Here is a 22,646-nt window from a genome sequence, read left to right as displayed (position 1 = left end):
GAGTGAAGTACACAAGTTTATTGCGGGTTGTGAACTGGTACAACAAGCACTACCGCAAGAGGGAGCACAGTATGTCGTAAGTTGCATAAAACAAAGATTAGTGAGTGTAGCTTACGAGAATATCGCGGGTAGACCATTCAACACAGTAAATGAATTGTGTGAGGCGGTTAAACGTACATACCTCAGGAAACGTACATTGGAACACATAAGGAATGATCTAACTTGTACCAAACAAAGACAGAATGAGTCGGAGAGTTCATTTGGAGGTAAACTGGAGGCGTTACTACATGAAGCCGAACAACTAATAAGAAATCAAGGAGGTGAGAGTGAAATTCTGTCACAGTTAGGAGAATACAGGCGACTAACAGTACGTTGTTTTATTAAGGGTTTGAAAGACAATAGTTTAAAGCATAGGTTTATTGGGTTAGAGAATGATCCTATCCAGAAACTAATTTTTATTGCAGAATCAGCCGAAGAATTATTGGGTGAATCACGTTCAAATATAAACATGTCCACCACAGAGAATCGAACAGAAATGAAATGTACGTTTTGTAAACAAGACGGACATGGGTGGGCATTCTGCCCAGAAAGACAAAATACGCCATACTGTACAAATTGTGGAGTATATGGGCATGAAAATGGACTCAAATGTAGAGAACATCCTATGGAGACAGTAAAACAAGAAAAATCGGCCTGCAATTTTTGCAAGAAGACGGGACACGATACAAAGGATTGTTTCAGTAGACTAAACAAATTGTATTGTACTTTTTGTGGAGTGAGAGGACATGAACAGAATAAATTTTGTAAATTGGGACATACAGGACGTGGGAACCAAAATAACTACAGTAACGTGAGACAAGAGAGGGACTGGCAAAACCATTCAGTATCTTTAAAGCACAGTAATCCAAACTTTAGCAGACCACCTTTGAGTGCAAATCTTAGATGTTTTAGGTGCGGCAAAAAAGGACATTTTGCAAAAACTTGCAGAATAACAGTACCAAACCCGTCGGGAAACTTCAACCGGCCCAGTCTAAGACATTAGACTGGACTGCCGTAAATTCAAAAAGTAAATGTCAATTTAATTTAGGACCTGCACGAATAACTAAAAGTAACAGCAACAACAATGTTCAGAACCGAACGAACACAAATAATAAGATGAAGAATTTAGGAGCCAAAGCGGTTAATTCAAAAAATCATGGTATAATCACGATAAAACATAAGGAAGTGCAAGAAAATTTGACCAACCAAATAGGGTTTCAAAATTCAGAGGAAAAAATTAGTTATTTGAAAAAGCCGAAATTGAATAATATAGTGTTGAGGGTGAACAAATATATGTTCAGTATTTGGACATGTATAGTTACATTACTAATTTCATATTGTTCAATACTATCGGATTACTGGAAAGAAAAATCAGAGTGGGTGTTTGAACAAATAGGAGTACTACGGGCAAAAGGAGCGAGTTACAATGCCAAAGGTAGCAGTAGTCAATCGTTTGATGATGCCTATGTAGAAATACCTTGCGAACGTGCAGTGGGGAATAAACGTCGACTTTTATTTGACTCGGGAACAGACACCAGCCTTATAAAAACAGAAGCGTTAATCAATTTAAAAGATATAAACACCAAAGACACAAAGGGTCTTAAGGGAGCTTTTGGAGGCAATATAAGTACATTGAGTACGGTCCATATTGAACACCGAAAATTTCCAACTCTACAATTCAAAATGCATGTAGTGCCAGTAGGTAGCCAGTTACCAGCAGACGGACTTCTAGGTCGAGATGAACTGTGGAACCGGTCTACTACAGACACAATTAAAAAGGTTTTAAAATTTTTTAAGAATAAAGAGGAATTAGCTACTTTACCACTGGTAAGCATTGTAGATCATGGTCGAATTTGTATAGCAGAAAGCATGACAATCCCAGGTAGATCAACAATGATTATTCCAGTAAAAGTAGTGCTTAAAGAAGAAACACTCGTAATACATAAAAAGGAAATAGTTAGAAATATCTATTCAGGTGAATGTTTAACAGAAGTAAAAAACGGAATAGGTTTTGTAAGAATTTTGAATGCAAACAACTATGCAGTTGAAATGAATAGTGAAATTGAATTAAAGGGCAGTGATATGAATGAGTACTATGAGTACAATGTCCCTAATGTTAATTTGAACAAAGAAGTAAACTTACAGGAAAGGTACGGAAAATTACTGAAATTAATAAGATTGGATGAGCGTTTAAACAATGAAGAAAGACGGTTAATTACGCAGACAATTAAGGAATATAACGATGTATTTCACTTACCAGGAGATAAACTGTCCTACACATCAGTATTGGCTCACGAAATTCCAACAAGTCATGATCAAATACCGGTAAATCAACGACAATATAGACTACCAGAAGCACATAAGGAAGAAATTAATAAGCAAGTTAGTGAAATGCTGGATGAAGGGATAATAACAAGGAGTAAATCACCATGGAACTCTCCTATCATACTTGTACCAAAAAGGTCAGGTGTAGATGGGGAAAAGAAATAGCGTCTCGTGGTTGATTTTAGAAAAATAAATGAAAAAACAATTAAACAGGTGTTTCCAATTCCTAGAATTGATGAAATTTTAGACCAACTAGGATGCAGTAGATATTTCTCAACGCTGGATTTGGCTAGTGGCTATCACCAGGTGATGGTAGACAGTAAAGACAGGGAGAAAACGGCATTTAGCACAGGTCTAGGACATTTTGAATTTCTTAGAATGCCATTTGGTTTAACAGGAGCACCCGCAACTTTTCAACGAATTATGAATAGTATTTTAACAGGATTACAAGGGATAGATTGCTTCGTCTATCTCGACGATATTGTTATCTACGGAAGGAATTTAAATGAACACGACCAAAGGTTAAGGAGAGTATTACAAGCACTAAAAGAAAATAATTTAAAATTACAAACAGGTTTAACAGGAGCACCCGCATCTTTTCAACGAATTATGAATAGTATTTTAACAGGATTACAAGGGATAGATTGCTTCGTCTATCTCGACGATATTGTTATCTACGGAAGGAATTTAAATGAACACGACCAAAGGTTAAGGAGAGTATTACAAGCACTAAAAGAAAATAATTTAAAATTACAAACGGAGAAATGTCAGTTTTTAAGACGAGAAGTCGTTTATCTTGGGCATAAATGTTCGGACAAAGGAGTAATTCCAGATCCAGACAAAACCAAGTGTGTTAAGTCTATCCCAGCACCTCGAAATGTTAAGGAACTGCAATCATTTTTGGGACTTGTGAATTATTATAGGAAATTTATCCCACAAGCAGCGAGTGTGTGTTTACCACTTAATAAATTACTAAGGAAAGGAGAAAAGTTCGAATGGAACGACAGTTGCCAAGAAGCAATGATTAGACTGAAGGCTGCAATAACGAAGCCTCCTATACTTCAATATCCAGATTTCTCAAAACCTTTTGTTTTAACAACTGACGCTAGTAATGAAGCGTTAGGTGCAGTATTGTCTCAGGGAGAAGTAGGTTCTGATTTACCACTTTATTTCGCAAGCTGTGCTCTGAGTAATACGGAGAAAAGATATTCAACTATAGAAAAGGAATTTCTTGCGATAGTTTGGGCAACTAGGAATTTTAGGTCTTACTTATTGGGAAGACATTTTAAAATATTTACTGACCATAAGCCATTAAGATGTATAGCAAATCTTAAAGACCAAGACACACGTTTGGGAAGATTCCGATTAAAATTGTTGGAATACGATTTTGAAATTTTGTACAAACCAGGAAAAACAAATAAAAACGCGGATGCTCTGAGTCGGGTACCAATAGCAGTAGTTACGAGAAGAAATAAAAAAGCAACAAATCTGAAGGAAAACAAAAATAAAATGGAACAAAATGAAATAGAAGAAGTGGAAGATACAAAGGACCAGACGAAAGAAGATTATGCGGTATTTCTAACCAATAAAAAAGATGTCCAAGAAGTGTTAAAGAAATTCCACGACTCACCTATCGGAGGACATCAAGGGGCTGTTAAAACGTATTTTCGAATACGAAAACAATTTAAATGGGCAGGCATGCAAAGACAGATAAAAGACTACATCGGAACATGTCAACAATGCCAGAAAAACAAGAGTTCTAGGGTAGAGAAAATGCCAATGGTTTTGACGGATACCACTCAAAGACCATTCGACAAAGTGTTTATGGATATTGTAGGCCCACTACCTACTACAGAGAATGGGAATAAACTAATTTTAACATTTCAGTATGATTTTTCTGAATATTTGGTATGTACAGCATTACAGGATGGGGAAGCTACGACAGTAGCAAGGAAATTCTTTAATGAAATAATTTCAAAATTCAACATACCAAAAATTCTAGTGACAGACAATGGGACTAACTTCACATCAAAATTATTCAAAGAAATCTGCAAAATTCTTGGTGTTAAAAAGATACAAACTACTCCATATCATCCACAGGCAAATGGCTCTTTGGAAAGAAGTCATCGTCCTTTAGCGGAATTTTCAAGAAGTTTCGTTAAATTGGATGGATCCAACTGGGATGAGTGGTTGCATCATGCGATGCAGACACCATCGAAAACACTATTTGGGTTCGAATTCGAGATTCCTATAACATTAAAAAGAAAACCAACACCACTATACAATCACGACGATTTTTCAAAAATTCTGAAATATCAAATTCAACGCTCATACGAAATAGGATATACAGAAATAAATGTGGGGAAAGCAGAAATAATTAATAAATACAACTACATTTTGCACACAGTAAATCCGTACGAAATAGAAAAACTTTTGAAGCAGTTTCATCAATCAGTAAATAAAACGGTAAAAAACATAAATTATAAAACATTAATAGATACGGAAATTAACCTAACGGAGAATATGTTGCATACATTGATGCCACATCGTTTTAAAAGAGGATTAATAAATGCAGGAGGACGTCTACTGAGTTGGGCGTTTGGAACGTTAGATGATGAAGACAAAACAACCATTGAAGGACATTTGGCAGCATTGGAACATAACAATAATGAACTCATTACAGCAGAAAATCAACAGGTTAACATAAATAATAGTTTCAACGAACGTTGGAGAAACTAAGGGAAATGATACAGAAGGACCGTGAAATTATAAAAAACAATGTAAAGGTATTAGGTGATATTCGCAGAGATGTACTGGATGAAAATATGGCTATTGCACAATTATTTACCATTTCAAGTCTCCGAAGACAAGTCGAACGAATACAGGAAAACGTTGCTTCAGCAAAATCGGGCATAATACAACCCAACATCTTGAGCCGGGAAGAAATACAAAGATTCGACATTGGGTTTGAGAAATTGAGACAAATCAAATTAGGAACGGCTACTTTTAAGGAAAAATTAATTGTGTTGGTAATAAAAGTACCTGCGGAGACATTAACTATGGAAAAACGGTTAATAGTCCCTATTCCAAATGCTAAAGGAAACCAAATAAACACAGTTCTGGAAACAACAGTGGAAATAGCTGGAATGCGATATCGTTTTGAAAGTGACAAATCAGTTTTTGAACTTAAGCTAAGTGCTACTTGTGTTTTTACCGGAACATGTACAGTAATTAGAAATACAGAGGAAAAGGTTATCGAGGTGGAGAGCGATATGGTAATACTGATAAACGTACGAAAAGGAATGTTAAACAGTACTTGTGATCAGAGAAAATTAATATTGGACGGGAATTATTTTTTGACTTTTAGTAATTGCTCCTTACAGGTTAATAGTTTAATTTTACAAAACCAAGTAATGAAGACTCACCAAGTGTTTGTGCTGCCCCCAAGCTACACAGAAAATATTGAAGGAAAAAATCAATCACTAACGTTTGAAGATATTGTCTGGAGACAACAGCATAACAGGATAAGAAGATAGAGGAATTACATTTCCATGGAAAAACTATAACAACAGCGATGACAATTTCGGTAGTAGCAATTCTTATTTTTTCAACGTTTATATATGTACTCTATATAAAATTGAATAAACGTACTTTAAATGAGTCAGAAGCACCACTCCTTCAAAGAACACCAAGTCTACAGTCCGTTATAAGAAATTATCCGCCTCCTATTACTGTGCAGAGTACACCAACAAAATATGTTAATTCATACGTGGCACAAGCAGCACCAATTCCTCCACCGCCTCCTTCACAGAACACAGTGCAATTCACAAATACATATAGTGCACACCCTATACCAGCACCACCGCCACAACCGGTACTGTTAAGCAATGACTATTCGACGTCTTTAACAACTTTTCAAATACCAACAAACAATTATGGACAACCACAGCCATATCACCACGAATAGGAAATTAACAATAAAGTAGATACAGCTATAGTAAAGAAGAACAATTACCAAATGTTTTTAATAAAAGAGATGTAACATTTTATTAATATAAAAAATGTTGTTTTTATACACGTAATCGTTTAAATTTCTTGGAAGGAGTAGGAATAGAATGTAACGATCTTTTTAATTTACAGTCTTCCTCAGATCTAGTTTGAGCCGGTGGGTATAGTATTTCGTCAATCTCAGTATTGTATTTTACCTCTCGTTCACTAGAAGCATCTTCTTGTTCGGAAAGAACATCGCCTTTATCGTCATTCATTAACTTGTCTATTTTAGTGGGATGAAATAATGTAGACATCCATATAGCAGTTTTTCTATTTAGCTCCTCGTCTTCAGAATCGTCAGAAGAGCGCGAGAGCTCATAAAAATAATCAGCTTGACTCATGGTTGAATAAACACGTGAAAACCGTTTGAAGAAATTTTTAAAAATTCAAACAATTTATTGTAAAGTTATGGAATGAGAACAACAGAACACAATAATAAAGAAATTTACAAATTTCAATTTATGAAAAGTAAACATTTCTTAAAACATTTTAGTAAGAAAAATTTTTGACCAATAAGTAGTTTATAATAAGAAGCATAATAAATTTACAAAGTAAACATTTCTTAAAATATTTGAATAAGAATAAATTTTTGGCTATTAACTAGATTATAATAATAATAAATTACAAAAAACAACAATAATAAAGAAATTTACTAATTTCAATTATGAAAAGTAAACATTTCTTAAAATATTTTAATAAGAATAAATTTTTTGACTAATAAGTAGTTTACAATAAGAATCATAATAAATTACAGAACACAATAATAAAGAAATTTATAAATTTCAAGAGTAAACATTTATTAAAATATTTTAATAAGAACAAATTTTTAACTAATAAGTAGTTTATGAAGAGTAAACATGTCTGGAAATATTTTTGACGTATACAAATTGTTATTTTTTTTTAATATAATACATATAAGAATTATTTTATGAAAAATTAAAATGTAATGAAGATTTAAGATTTTAAAATTTAAATGAAAAATTTAAAATGTAAACCTAAATTTGATGCAAGTTTTATATAGACCGTTAGATATATAACATTGTGTGCCACAATGTTCTTCATAGGGGGAAGGAATGTTGTGAGTTAAATATTTATTTTATTTAATTTCACGGGTTTTGGCAGTTTTTCCGTTAGGTAGTGTGTACGATCTTAGGTGATCGTACATTTTCCCTAAAAATAGGCAAGGTTATTTGCATCTGGGCAGTTGTTGACTAGAACCAAAGCATCAGACCGCCAGTTCGACGATAAGAAATGCTGAGTTTTGGTATTTGGTTAATAATTGGTGTCACGATGTGAGTGACTTTGAAAACGTAAATACGGAAGAATTGCAAAAATATGTAGAGCATTCTTATTAATAATAAAAACTTTGCAAATTTAGCAAAGTAAATTATGAAACTATGGAAAAGCCCAATTAGGTAACTAGGGTAATTTGAAGGTCATATATTGGATTTTTGCATCAAGTTTAGGTATATAAGATAGAATTAAAAACACAAAATGAGAGTTGGTGTGTCGTGACAGAGACGCTGGTGCGTAGGTTCATTGTGTGACTTCTGTAAGTTCGGTTAGTCAGCCCCAGTACTGTCGATAAAAAAAATTACTAAGTTAATTACTATTAAATAACAACTAAATTTATAAAATTTTGGTCCTGAAGGGACACAACTATGTGGTTATATTAAATTCGTAATAAAGTAAGAGTACAATGACTGTGTGGAGTTTTTGAACTATGAATAAATAAAAACTAAATAAAAGTATTATAATTTTTTTTTAAATAAAACATATTTAAAATTGTATTTAAAAATTAATGTGCATGCAAACTTCTGTGAGAGTTATCAATATAAAGTTAAATATATATATATCAATATGAGTTATATATATATATATACTAGGTGACCCCGCGAACTTCGTACCGCGTAACAGTCAATAAATGTTATATTAAATTATAGGTAAACTAAATTTAGAAATTTATTAACGTAATAAAATGAATACAAAAAATTTATTGTATTCAATAGTTTATTAGGATATTGATATATAATTAATTATTTTAATGGTCTGTCAGCAAGAACCTATGGGTTGCACTCCGATTGATTCTCTTCAATAAAGAACCTTGTGATATAAGATATTTTTTTTTTATCAGGCGCAAGAACAAATAAAGCAGATGGTTTGCCTACTCGTGAACATGCCACGTACAATTGACCATGAGAAAAGCATGCATTTTCTAGATTCAGACCACAAACACTTAAGGATTGGCCTTGTGATTTATTTATAGTCATAGCGAATGCAAGCCGAATAGGAAATTGAATTCGTTTAAACTCAAAGGGCATATCGATTGAGATCATTGGAATCCTCGGAATGAGAACTTCATCACTTTTGAATTTTCCTTTGAGTATCATTGCGTGAATCACATTGGCCATCAGTTTTGTTATCACTAAACGCGTTCCATTGCATAGTTTTGGTTGGTTTAGATTTCGAAGCATAATGACTACCGAACCAATCTTTAATTGTAAATTGTGTGGTGGTAAGCCAGGCACATCCAAGGAGTTCAAAAATTCAGTTGGATAGTTGGTAGCTTTTTCTTCGTTTGTTACACAGCCAATAGATTTGAATGTATGCAGAGTACCAACGATTTGATTTTGAATTACAAAGCTTAAGTCATTCACATCTTTGTTCTTAGCTGCCAAAATTGCTCGCTCACTCAACCATTTTTTGTTTTTATGATTATCAATGATGTTCGGAAATACTTCATTGATGAGTTCGTCTTTTGATGAGACGAAATTGCAAAAATTTGAAGGAATTGCAATTAATCCGCTCGATTCTTCAATAGCTACACGGCCATTACCGATTAACAGCAATTGCTTGGAGAACTCTTCAGCAGATGTATCGTTTACCAATGCAACTCTCATGTTTGTTACCAGCTGAAGTTTCTTCACATAGCGCCAAAGATTTGATGATTTAAGGCAAGCATTTATTTCGTCGGCAGCAGTCGATTTTGGAATGACTGGGAGTGTTTGGCGAAAATCGCCAGACAGTAAAATCATTGCGCCTCCAAAACATCTCGAGTCATTGCGAAGATCTTTCAATATTCTGTCAAGTGCTTCTAATGCGCGTTTGTGCGCCATTGTGCATTCGTCCCAGATGATGATTTTAGATGCTACTAAAACTTTAGCCATTGCAGAATGCTTCGCAATATTACATATCGGTTGCTCGATAGTTTGAAGGTTTAACGGCAATTTTAACGCTGAATGAGCCGTACGGCATCCTTCTAACAATGTAGCCGCTATTCCAGAAGAAGCAACTGCTACCGCAATGTCGGAATATCGTGCGAACAGTGGCCAAAATTAATGACATGAGGAATGTTTTACCAGTTCCACCGGGGGCGTCCAGGAAAAAAGCCACCATTTTCTTTATCAATCGCTTTCATTAATGTTAAACTTCTTTCTGTTGCGGATTCAATAGAGGTACATTAGTTTGAACTGATTGGTCTAATTCATGTCGATCATATTCACGTTCACGTTCCAATTCTCGATTAAATGCGTTATTTATTCCACGATCAGGAGCTGGCATTCCTAATCTGACTAACAAACTACCGCAGGTATGGTAACATATGTCTTCGATCAAGAGCAAAGCCTAATTATGCATTTCATCATTCTCCTCAAGATCGGGATTTCTTGAACTGACACGAATTCTATGTAAAATGTCTTCTGACATGTTATCCTTATATTTGTTCCACAGGACACGTGGATTCGATGGTATATTGACAACAATATTTATTTATTATATTTGAATTTATCATATTTGAAATTTCAAATATTTCAAATATTTGAAAAAAAAATTTAAAAAGAAATCAATATCACTCAAACTGTCGAACTGTCAACAGTTTGAAACAGCACTTACAAATTTATTATTTTTGCTAAAATTAGTGGATTTTTCCAATATTTTATAATGTATTCTGCTATTCGGAGCGGAGACGATTCCAACAAATCAAAGATAATTAAAATCGGTTCAGCCGTTCTTGAGTTATGAGTGGTGTAACTAACACAACTTTCTTTTATGTATATAGATATATATATGTGTGTGCAATTCATTTCTCTAATAAATGGAATTAAACAAAAATTTATCAACAACAATATAAAGTGTTTTACTTGAATGAAATATTGTGGAACACACAACAATTTGGCAAGGGGATTGTTTCATTATATGTGGAAGAAAAGAAGACACAACATTACTCTTTAAAGATATGTTTGTTACAATCCCAGTTCAAAATTAGCGCCAAGGATAAACGAGCACTTCAAGAAGTCTTTTAAAAGATTTGTGCTTTTCAATATGAAACTGTTGACAAATTGATCTCCATAGCAGCCCTGAGCAAGTTTAGTAAAACATCTTTGGTACTTACCAGAAGAAATTGCCGTTTTATCGCTCTTTGATGATGAAGTTAATGAACAAACCAAAACGAACATTGTAGTGAGTTCCTAAAGAAAGAGTTCGTGATTCTGAGAAGAGATACATTCCATCTAGAGATATGTCTAATTATTTGTATAGTAAGTAGGAATACAATAAATAGTAATATTTTTTATGCTGTTTTCAATAAATTGTTAATAATACTGCCTTATTTATTGTTGCAGAAAAATCATTAAGTGATTTTGTGTCTATCAAGAGCACAAATTTATTTTCTCGATTAAAAATTGATAAAAATGCACTCCAGAGACCCGTTTCTGAATGGGACGAAGATGTTGCCTATTGGGAGGCGAAATGGAAAGTGCTTTCGTTAAGGGCAGTTAATGATACGGCTGAAAGAGGTGTAAAACTTAGCAAAAGCAATTTTTGCTACGCTGTGTTTAGGAGCATAGAAATCTGTATCTAGAATGTAAAATAGAGACCCTCAAAAGACAATATCCTGCCTGATCTGTAATTTTATCTTCTTTTAATATATATTTCATAAAAATTTTAATATTTCAATTGATTTACGTATATAACGGAAAGGGGCGAAATAAACAATTTTCAAAATCTTCAGGGTTCTGCCGGCGCGGGTTATCGTTGACGTAGGAAGATCAAATTTTATGAATAAGTAAGTCTAGGTAGTTTAAAAAGAAATAGGAGGTATGCATTCCGATATCTAAAAAAAAATTTTTTTCAGCCATATAAGGGACACCCTAATATATATAATATATTTTAATAATATGTAATGTTTATTAATAACTAATGGTTAACAATAATGTAAAATAATATGTAGTATTCGCGCACACGTGACGAAGAGCAGCTTGACTTTCGCTTTCTGCGGTCACAACTTAACTTCTTGACTCTCGATGCCCAACTATTGACAACTGCTTTACTGCCTGCCTACTTTACCACTGCACTGTATTCGGGGTTGCCATGTCGCTGTAAAACTATTCTTTTATATATATATTAGGGTGGCCGTTATTTACGAATGTGTTCAAATTCTATAGGCCACCCCCTACATTTATTCGAATACTCAAAAAAATACTAAATGTGAAGTTTTAGACTAATCGGATAATGTGTAGAGGTCGCTCATCGACCTTAAACTTCGGAAAAATGCCATTTTTTTACTTTTTTCAAATTTCTTCGCTCCCATCTCGCGTATTTTTCACCTTTGACTATTTGTACCAAATTAATATTATTCTTTAACATATTAACTTTAAAATAAGGTAAAAATCAATCAATTTCGTTCACAATTAACTAAATTATTACTAAAATAAGAAATCATAGTCGACGTTTCAAGAGCAGCATAAATATGGGAGTAAATACGAGTACGTATGAGCGAAAGTACAGTTTCTTGGACACAAAATGGTACAATATAATATTTGAAGACAATCAAATACTTCCTCACTATATATAATTGTCCACACTTGATTTGAATAATATGCTCAAAATAGATTAATAAATATAATAAAAGGAAAGGAGTTCCTCTACATGGTAGGCACCTTGACGTGGTGTAGGGGCTTAGCTACAACTCGGACTATAAATATGAATATTCGCAATCACCTGGCATTTGTCAGACGACTGTAAATTTTTAACGTTTCTAGAACGAGGTGTACAACCAAGATCTACCTTTAGGTAGTTTTGTGTTGTCATGTAGTCTATGTTTTGTTGTTTTATGTAGTTGTGTTTGTTTTTTTTTTTTACGTAGTATTTGTAGTAGTAGTAATTTTATGTGTATTAGTAGTAACTTTATGTAGGCTGACTGACGTGGTCCGAATGGCTACTATAACATCTTAGCGTCTCGGGGAGTAGATGAGTCTTTGCATTTTGGTGCTACTCATTAAGTTCGTTAGTCAATCGATCGGCCTTTAATGGAAGTTTAGTTGTTTGTAGGATCGATGACCCCAAAGCAGTTAGGTCATGTCTCTGCTGGTTTTGGGGTCGCCAGCAACTAGGCGGGGTGAAGGAAAACACCCTGGGTTTGATTGAAGATATGAAACAATCTATAGTTTTTGTACCTAGGATGTATGGTGTATGGTGTAGTATGTGTGTATGTATGAATGAGACCCGAACAACCCCCCAATCTACGGTGGAACAGCTATGCCTGTAGGAACTTGGTCACGGGGCTAGTGATGACCTTAATAGCGAACTGCGGATACCAGGCGACCTCCGCTTTCAATTTGCCTTCTGTCGGTAAATGGGCTCTGCCGATGGCGACTTTATACTTTACTTTATACTCGTGGGATATCATATGGATACGTCTAATGAACAAACTAAAGGGGATGATGCTACCCTTATCGCATCAAACACTACTGCTGTCGGGCAGGGAATTAACAACGACCAGTCGACTGTTGTGTCACAGGTCAGTGAACCTTTTGCAGATGGTGCTGTTGGGCACATCTGCAAAAATATACACGCTGTGGAAAATGTTGTTTTTCCACAGTATACTGATGCTAGCAGTACAGAAACTGAAGGGTCTGATGCTGCCTCTATTGACATTGACGGAGTCAGTCTCTGTTCTCAACAGTCAGGTGCTACTGTTGTCAATGTTTGTATGAAAGGGATCAGTTTACATGACCAGAAGGGTTTTGTGAAACTGAACTCAATGCAGAAGAGGAGGTTAAAGGCTTACATGAGTCAGGGACACTCTAGGGATGTGGCCCTAGACATGGTTTCTAAACTTCCAACTCGTGCGCCAGCTAAAAGGGCTTTATCTGACGACATGGTCATGCCAGCTGGTAAGAAACCAAAACAAAACACCTCGATTCAGGGATCGAGTAAACCCTCTTTCAGCCAAGTAGCCAGTCAGGCCAAGGGGATCAAATTAGGATTTGTTCCTTTTGATTTGGCTAAGTGCCCCCTAAACAGGGAACAGACTGCACACCTACAGGAGGCTATAATTGAGACTGCCATAGAGTTGGCGTCTGACGAGGTTAAACCAGAATTTGAAGGTTGTTTCCCTCGTACGGGATGGCTCATGATGGTGTGCACAAATAACCAAACGGCTGAATGGGTCCGTAAAAATGCGGCAGCTATTGCAACAAAGGCTAAACTGGGCGCCAAAGTGGTTGAAGAGTCGGAGTTTCCAAAAACACATCTGGTGCGAGGATACTTCCCACACAGTTGCGATTTTGAAAATACCAAGGTTCTTGCCACAATTGAGGCCCAGAACAGGATTAAAGCAAGCACCTGGAAGGTATTACAGCGGACCGCAGAAGCTTCACTGCTCCACATCGTCTTTGCTGTCGTCGTTGCATCCTGGAACTCACTGGTCCAGAGTGGAGGTAGAATTGCATATCGCTTCAGCCATGTCAAGCTACTGCTTAAAACTAACAGTATGACAAAGGAGGGGCAGCCAGAACAACGGCCTGTGGAACAAAAGGTTCCAAATAAACTCCAGATCACAAGGACGGAGAAACAGAAAGTGGAGCACGTGGTCCCACAATCAACACTTACGTCTATTGTGAATCCAAATGAGGCCCCAACTACTAGTAGAGCCGCCATTCAAAAAAGGCTTTGGATGCGGCCACCTGTGGGTGGAGCATCAACAACTTCAAAAGAGCGCCAGAAGGAAAAAGGGCCACGAAGAGCTCGACTTCAAAAGGAAGTCGAACGCTCTCTCAATAAAACTCAACAAAAATGAGCACCATAGGGGTGTTACAGGCGAACCTGCACCACGCGAAAGGAGCATCGGCTACCTTGTGCAGGACCTTCGCCACAAAAGGACTGGCCATAGCGCTTATCCAGGAGCCATGGACAGTCGGTGGGCATATAAAAGGCCTTCAACATCAATCAAGTAAGTTGATATATAAACGTGACATAGAGTCGCCTAGAACTGCTATACTAGTAAACAAAAATGTTAACTGTATTCCAATTCCAGATTTCATCCAGAGGGACTTGGTGTCGGCCATTTTTGAGATCCCGACGGAGTGCGGAACACGAGAGATCGTGATCGCATCGGCCTACTTTCCAGGCGATGCAGATGAAGCACCACCTGAAGCAGTCACAAACTTGGTAAGTTATTGCAAATCCAATAATTTACAATTTATAATTGGTTGCGACGCAAACGCGCACCATACCTTATGGGGTAGTACTAACATAAATAGAAGAGGGCAAATGCTTTTAGAATACTTTAGTAGTAATAACGTCAGCATATTGAACAATGGTTCTGAACCCACTTTTATTAATGCCATTAGAAGAGAGGTTCTTGACCTTACTCTTTCTAGTCAATTTATCTCCAATTATGTTGTTAATTGGAGGGTCTCAAAGGAGGTTTCTTTATCTGACCACCAACATATTCTTTTTGAACTGCCGGGTCACTTTTTACATAAAAATTTGCCAGCTGCACGTAAGTGTATCAACTGGGAAATCTTTAGACTATCCCTAGCTAGTAAGGAGGACCAATTACTGAATTCAATCAGTCATATTGATGAACTTGAATTAGCAGCAGATCAAATAAACTCTGTTATCTCTCAGGCGCATGAAGATGCATGTAAGGTTGAACCACGTACATCCAGACGGGATGTGCCATGGTGGAACAAAAGGCTCGAAGAAATGCGCAGGGAGGTTAGGAAGCTTTTTAATTTAGCAAAGCGATCAGGGGTGTGGGTAGACTATAAAACATCCTTGACTGCCTACAACAATGAGATTAGAAAATCTAAACGGAAATCATGGAAAACTTTCTGTGACAGTGTTGACAACACTCCGCAAATGGCTCGCCTTCATAAAGTGTTGAGAAAGTCTCTTTCAAATGACATTGGTCTATTGAAAAAGAATGATGGTCTCTACACAGCAAATGGCAGGGAAACTTTACAACATTTACTACATGTGCACTTTCCAGGATCGATCTTATGTGATGCATCCATAGATAGGCGCACGTTAAGTTATGAACAACCAGACAATCGTTTAATGTCGCTATCTGGTATCATTTTTGACATTGATAAAATCAGATGGGCAGTTAATTCTTTCAGTCCTTTCAAGTCACCAGGAAGTGATGGTATCTTCCCGGCACTTATACAAAACGGCATAGACGTTCTTATCAATCCTTTAAAGGTGCTTTTTAGGGCTAGCCTATGCTGGAAACATATACCTGAAGCTTGGAGAGAAGTGAAAGTGGTATTTATACCAAAAAATGGTAATAGACCAAGTGATGACGCTAAATCGTATAGACCGATTAGTCTCTCATCCTTCCTCCTGAAAACTATGGAAAGACTCATAGATATCTATATTCGTACAGAACTGTCTAAAAGTCAACCTCTTCACAAAACTCAATTCGCTTATTCCAAAGGGAAATCTACCGAATTGGCCTTACATAACTTGGTCAGTAGAATTGAAAAGGCCCACAAAAACAAAGAAATTGCGCTTTGTGCATTTCTGGATATTGAAGGAGCTTTCGACAATACGAGTTATGGCTCGATCTCGAATGCCTTAACTAACAGAAATGTTGATTTTAATGTTATTTCCTGGATTGAGGCGATACTTCAAAGCAGAAAAATTACATCAACCTTAGGTAGAACGTCTGTAGCTGTTGAGGCCGCAAAAGGTTGCCCACAGGGTGGAGTACTGTCTCCTTTGCTCTGGTCAGTGGTTGTTGATGAACTTTTAATCTTGTTGGAGAATATTGGTTGTGACGCCATTGGGTATGCAGACGATCTAGTTATAATAGTATCTGGAAAGCATGGTAGCAGTTTATCAGAGATCTTGGTAGGGCACCTTCGACGCATTTTAGCGTGGTGCGAAAGTGAGGGTCTCTCCATAAATCCGGAGAAAACTGTTGTTGTGCCTTTCACACTCAAACGTAAACTAGACATAGGTCCCGTACGTTTAGGAAACACTAATATTTCTCTTTCCAGTGAAACAAAGTACCTAGGTGTTGTCCTAGATGGTAAACTCACTTGGAGTTCACACTTAAATAAAGTATACAACAAAGCATTAACGGCTTTATGGACAATACGGTCCTGTATAGGTAAAACTTGGGGCCTAAACCCAAAGATTATATTTTGGATATATCAGGCAGTAGTACGTCCTATCATGACATATGGTTGCCTGGTTTGGTGGCAAAAGGTCACACAGGCTGGATCTATTGCTGTTTGCATGAAGCTCCAGAGATTAGCGTGTCTCTTAATGACTGGTGCTATGAGGACAAGTCCAACTGCAGCACTTGAGGCTATACTTGGATTGACACCTCTGCACATACACATTCAATCTACGGCTGCGCTTAGTGCGCTTCGACTAAAACTCCACATGAACAAGAGTTGTCTTGACTATGGTCATACAACAATATTAAAAATATTTGGAGCACATAAAATTCCTCAATGCGATGGAGACTATACAACAGAACTCCATCGTTTTGGCAAAAAAATTTGAGGTACACCTACCATCACGTTCAACGTGGGAGAATGGAGGCCCACAGGTTGACCCAAAAAGTTTGGTTTGGTACACAGATGGATCAAAGATGGATGAAGGCACTGGCGCTGGTGTATTTGGACCCAACACCAGCATTTCGGAAGCAATGGGCACATGGCCGAGTGTCTTCCAAGCTGAAATCCACGCAATCAACTTATGTGTAAGATCCAATTTAATCAAAAAACCTTCTGGCTCGAAAATTGTTATTTACTCTGACAGCCAGGCTGCTCTTAAAGCTCTTTCTTCTTGGACTTTCAAATCAAAACAGGTCCTTGAGTGTTACGATCTTCTGCAATCACTTGCAGCTCGGAATAAGGTAAACCTTTACTGGGTTCCGGGCCACAGAGGAGTTTTGGGAAATGAAAAAGCTGATGAGCTTGCCAGAACTGCATCAAAAACTGCTTTTATAGGCCCTCAACCCTTTTGTGGAATAAACTGGGCTAGTACAAAACAGATTATCAAGGAAATGGAAAATCATATGCGGCTAGAGTACTGGGTAAACTTTCCAGGACTCAGGCAAAGCAAAGCACTGATAACACCTTACTCCTACAAAAACATTCTGAAATTCTCAAAATGTAATTTAAGGATGATAACGGGTTTCATTACAGGTCATTATGGTCTGAAATATCACCTTCATAAACTACAATTATCTGCTAACTCGGAATGCAGATTATGCCTCGAAGATGAGGAAACAACCATGCACATTCTTTGTGACTGTCCAGCTTTAATAACGCACAGAAGAAACCTGTTTCATAAGGAATTTCTGTCACCAGAACAGATTAAGAACTCTTCTCTAGATTTAGTTCTAGACTTTATTCACAAAGCTTTAAGGGGCTTTGTTTAATCAATAGTGAAACTGGTACAATAGGTCTCTTCTGGCCGCAGTACCGGCTGTTGGGCAATTTTCACGAATACTCTTTATTATTATTATTACACGCTGAACACCAAAGTTCTATACCATAAATCCAAATTGGATTTAATATTGATTTGTTAATTAACAATTTGTTATCGAGACTAAGTTTAGAGTAGCGATTTAGAACCCAGTACAATTCCTTATATTTAAGATTCAATTGACATCTTTTGGCTTCAATATGACTTGTCCACGTGAGCCTTCTATCTAGATGAATTCCCAAAAATTTCACAGAATGTGATTGAGCGATATCCATATTATTAATTTTAACTGCAGGGCATGTTTCTCTTCTTAGAGTAAAAGTTACTTGAACGCATTTAGTTTCATTCAACTTGATTCTCCATTTTGCAAATTTTGTGATGCTATAGTGCGGTCACGGTTGGTACTGACTATAGCAGTGTCGTCAGCGAAAGTTGTCAGCAAATAGTTTGGGTATCGTGGAATGTCAGCTGTATAAATTAAGTATAGAAGCTCAAGGACGCTACAGTGAGGAACTGCAGCGTTGATATCGTATACTTGCGAAGTAAAAGATTTATGTCTAACCCTGTATTTTACTGGAGTACTAACGGGCCACTGTGCCATTGCACCTATATTCCAACGGTGGCGAATTCCAATAAGCGGATTATGCAGGAGTTACCAAAATGAAGATGTCTCTGTCCAGGACTTGGAAGAGATAACGAAAGCTAACTTATCGGATCTCCTCAACTTCATCTGGAAAACCAAATGATTTAACAGGGATTACAAAAATTAGCAACTCGCCTTTCCCGGCAAAATTTTTGAGGGCATCACAATGGGCAATATATGCCTCCGAGTGGAAGTGCTGACAACGGTCAACACGCGCCTTCCGAACCTAACCTAACCTTATATTTTCGATGAATCACGTAGGATTTTAGAAGTTTATGAACTTTTTTTGGAAGCAAGTGTGTTATTTTAAATAAAAGTCCTTCAAGCCACACTTTATCAAATGCCTGGTCTGTATCAAGAAAAACTACCGTACAATATGGTTTTGAATGTAAAACTAAGTGTATTTTGTTAGCTAATCAAAGAACCTGTTCAATTATTCCATGCTCTTTGCGAAAACCAAATTGATGGTCCGAAATTAAGTTTTCTGTCGGTGAGAAAATCAGTATTTTCTATATTAGTACTTTTTCGAAAATTTTTGAGATTTGTGGCAATAGACTTATCGGTCGATATGATGTAGCAACTGAAGGATCTTTTCCAGGCTTCAAGATCATTTTTATCAACGATATTTTCCAAAAATTGTCATAAAAAGAATAGCCTTGTATACGAGTGCAATTTTTACGCTTTAAGTGTGTCTCTGAAATTAGCATAACATCGATGTTATTAAAATATAGATGACGACTGATTTCTAGAATATTGTGGCTTGAGCCGTTAGCATTCCAATGGTAGATTTTGAATGCGTTCATTCTGCTCTCAATAGTCTGGAAATAAGTGCTTGATTCTGGACCATACTTTGCATCATAGACTGTATCATAATTTGCATCCATTCCATAAACTTATCCATTCTTTAAATAAAAGAAGAAAACATAGGCATAGGCAAATGCGCTGATTGTGTGTCGTCGTTTTTATATTTCTGATCTGGAGATTCCCTCAGAGTATTAGCATACGATGTTTGAGGAAGCTCATTTGGGGCCGTATAGATATTATTATTTAAGTGAGGGAATTGCTAAGGTGAGAGGTTAATATTAGGGATATGATTTTACTTATATTTGGCTACGGGCATTTTTTGCTTTGGAGCAAGAAAGATAGGGCAGCCGCGATAGTTGGCTGTGTGATTGCTTTTGCTATTCGAGCAAATTTTGGCTTCTACATCTTGTTTGCTTTTTGGACGACTTTCCATGGAGTGTAAATCTGAACAAATAACATATTGTAAAGAATATATCGGGTGAAATTCACCTTTTTTAAGCTTGCTTTCGTCATGATTCAACTCAACTTTATATAGTAGTTGTGGGATATGTTCTCTATTTATGATATTATAAATACTTTTGACCACCAAATTTTTTACCTCTAAAGCTGATTGTATTACCCCTATATCTAGACCTGGATTGAAGAAGATTTTGCTCCCACAGTTGTACGGTCCCACACGAATTCCGGGTCATTTTTTTTTTGTTTTACCTTAAACACAACTAATTTTAAATTTATAAATCAAACTTATGAGATCTCAATTATTGTTTTTCTGATACAGTATAATTCGCTTAGCTGCATCGATAAGATAGTTACCTTAAATTATATTTTTTCTGCATTTATGGCTTCATTTGTATGAAAATAATTATATTTGCTGCATCCAAGTTAGATGCCTGTTGCACTTAAGCGCCTCGTATCGACAGAATTTAATTGACATTTTCTATGAATATCATCAAACTTAGCTGCGCCACCTAGGAAACGAATTTGCAAACAAAATAATTTATGCGTTTGCCAATAAAAAATACTCTTTTCTATTTGATGAATATGGCAATGCATATCTTTTTTTTTATTTCTGCACATGTCCGTTTTTATTTTGCTTTGATCGTGTCTTTCTATAATCAAAATTTACTAATCGTAAAATGGGTAAAATAAAGCGTGTGGTTGAGTTAACAATAAAAGAAAAACTCCAAATTATTACGGCTGTTAATGATAAAGTTGATAAAAAGGTTCTATGCACTAAATACAGTTGTGACAGATCAACAATCAATGGCATAGTTAAAAACCAAGCCGAAATTCAAAAGTCTGCCTCATCGTTCCAGTTAAAGCGTAAGCGCCAACGAAAAGGTGCACACGATTTGGTAGAGGAGGCATTGTATAAATGGTTTCAACAAGAAGAATCAATAAGCGTAATACTGGATCGGCATGTAATTTTGGCGAAGGCAAAGGAGTTTTGCGTGGCATGTGCCACTGCCATATTATGCTAACAAAAAAGCATGGATGACTAGTGAGCTCTGGAAAGAAATAGTCCACGAACTAGATGCAGATATGAAGAAGCAAAAACGGAAGATTTTGTTGTTTTTTGATAATGCCACAAGCCACAATATTTTAGAAGGGTGTGAAAACATTAAATTCAGCTTTTTACCACCAAATACAACGGCTTCAGTTCAATCACTAGATCAAGGCATTATACACTGCTTCAAATTGGAGTATAGACGCATATTGGTAAAACAACAGCTAATTGCCGTAAATTCTGGAATATCAACAACTGAATTTTTAAAAACAATTTCATTGTTGGACGTTCTACATTTTGTAAACGATGGGTGGAAGAACGTAACGCAATTAACTATTCGCAATTGTTTTAAAAAGGTAAACAATTATAGTATCAGTATTGCTGTTAACTAATAACTACATTACCTATAAAGGCTGGATTTAATCTGTACCTCAATGGCGAAGGAACTACTGATGACAACGAGGAAGAGTCCGATGAGATAGAATATGGACAACGTATTGATTGGAATGAATATGCAACAATAGATAAAGATATACCTTGTCATGGTAAGTTAACGGATGAGGAAATTGTGCAATCACTGGTTCCCAATGATAACGAAAACGGCAGCAATGGAGACTTTGACAGTGATGACGATGCCGACGATGAACCCGAACGCAATACTCTGAATGAAGGTTTTTTCGCCATTGAGGTGCTGAAGCGTATTTGCATTCAAAATAATTGCGAAGAATTTTTGCCAAACCTTACATCTTTGGAGGATAGATTTTTTAATTTATCTATAAAAGCGGCTCCAGTGCAAACAAAAATTACAACTTTCTTTAAAAAGAACTAATGGTACTTATTAACCGTATACACAATGTCCAAATAAATAAAAAATATTTTAATATGTATGAAATAAATACATATATTGTATAAAAACCGTAAAATTTAATTCTTTTATATTGTTGCGATGAAATGCGCACTATTTTAGGCAGACTATTAAAATTACGTTAGCTGCCTTTTTAAGATAGCTGCCTCCAAATTCGCTGCAAACAACTCGAGGCAGTTAAGCGAATTATACTGTATTAACCTGAAATAAATATTTTTTGTTAAATAATATTTATTTATTCATATTTCATTATGATATGATATATATAATTGATTTATTTTTATATATTTATATATTAATTATTTATTTTATTTAAAAAACACTAAATGTTTAAAAAATGTTTAAAAAAATTCTTACTTCTGTAGTAATGTTAACTCTTAATATTGTAAGGATGGAAATTTACACTAAATTTCCACCTACATAAACGCTACATAAACGTGCACTAAAAACAATAATAACACGAACTAAAACACAACAATACAACACAGTTTTTTATAAAACAATACACTTTATATATTTATATTTAAACTTGGGAAAAGTGGACTCACTGGTAATAAATGTTGCAAATATCTGGAATTAAATAGATTAATTATTTACGAATAATTAAAATACAAGAATTATTTCCAAGACCACTGATGAAGGGTATTTGGCAATACTCGAAACAGCTGTATGGTCAGCCAAAA

The 22,646-nt window shown here is 35.9% G+C and overlaps 2 protein-coding genes across 2 annotated transcripts; one reads left to right on the top strand and one right to left on the bottom strand.

The window, feature by feature from the left end:
- Positions 1–8,477: 8,477 nt before the first annotated feature.
- LOC119684856 (ATP-dependent DNA helicase PIF1-like) lies at positions 8,478–9,530 on the bottom strand. Its single transcript, XM_038098991.1, has one exon. It carries the CDS (start codon positions 9,528–9,530, stop codon positions 8,478–8,480), a length of 1,053 nt encoding a protein of 350 aa, XP_037954919.1.
- Positions 9,531–21,085: 11,555 nt separating this feature from the next.
- LOC119684838 (tigger transposable element-derived protein 4-like) lies at positions 21,086–21,927 on the top strand. Its single transcript, XM_038098970.1, has 2 exons — positions 21,086–21,454; positions 21,511–21,927. Exons 1-2 carry the CDS (start codon positions 21,086–21,088, stop codon positions 21,925–21,927), a joined length of 786 nt encoding a protein of 261 aa, XP_037954898.1.
- The last annotated feature ends 719 nt before the right edge of the window (positions 21,928–22,646 follow it).

This window comes from Teleopsis dalmanni, chromosome 1, assembly GCF_002237135.1.
Source record: "Teleopsis dalmanni isolate 2A chromosome 1, ASM223713v2, whole genome shotgun sequence".
NCBI classification, from domain to species: Eukaryota; Metazoa; Arthropoda; class Insecta; order Diptera; family Diopsidae; genus Teleopsis; species Teleopsis dalmanni.
The sequence above is the reverse complement of the archived record's forward strand: the minus strand, read 5'-3'. Positions and strand labels throughout refer to the sequence as shown.

Coding starts and splice junctions, on each gene's coding strand:
- LOC119684838 (XM_038098970.1), top strand. CDS start 21,086: ATGACTAGTGAGCTCTGGAAAGAAATAGTCCACGAACTAGATGCAGAT. Junction 21,455..21,510: donor TTCGCAATTGTTTTAAAAAG/GTAAACAATTAT, acceptor TTACCTATAAAG/GCTGGATTTAATCTGTACCT.
- LOC119684856 (XM_038098991.1), bottom strand. CDS start 9,530: ATGGCGCACAAACGCGCATTAGAAGCACTTGACAGAATATTGAAAGAT.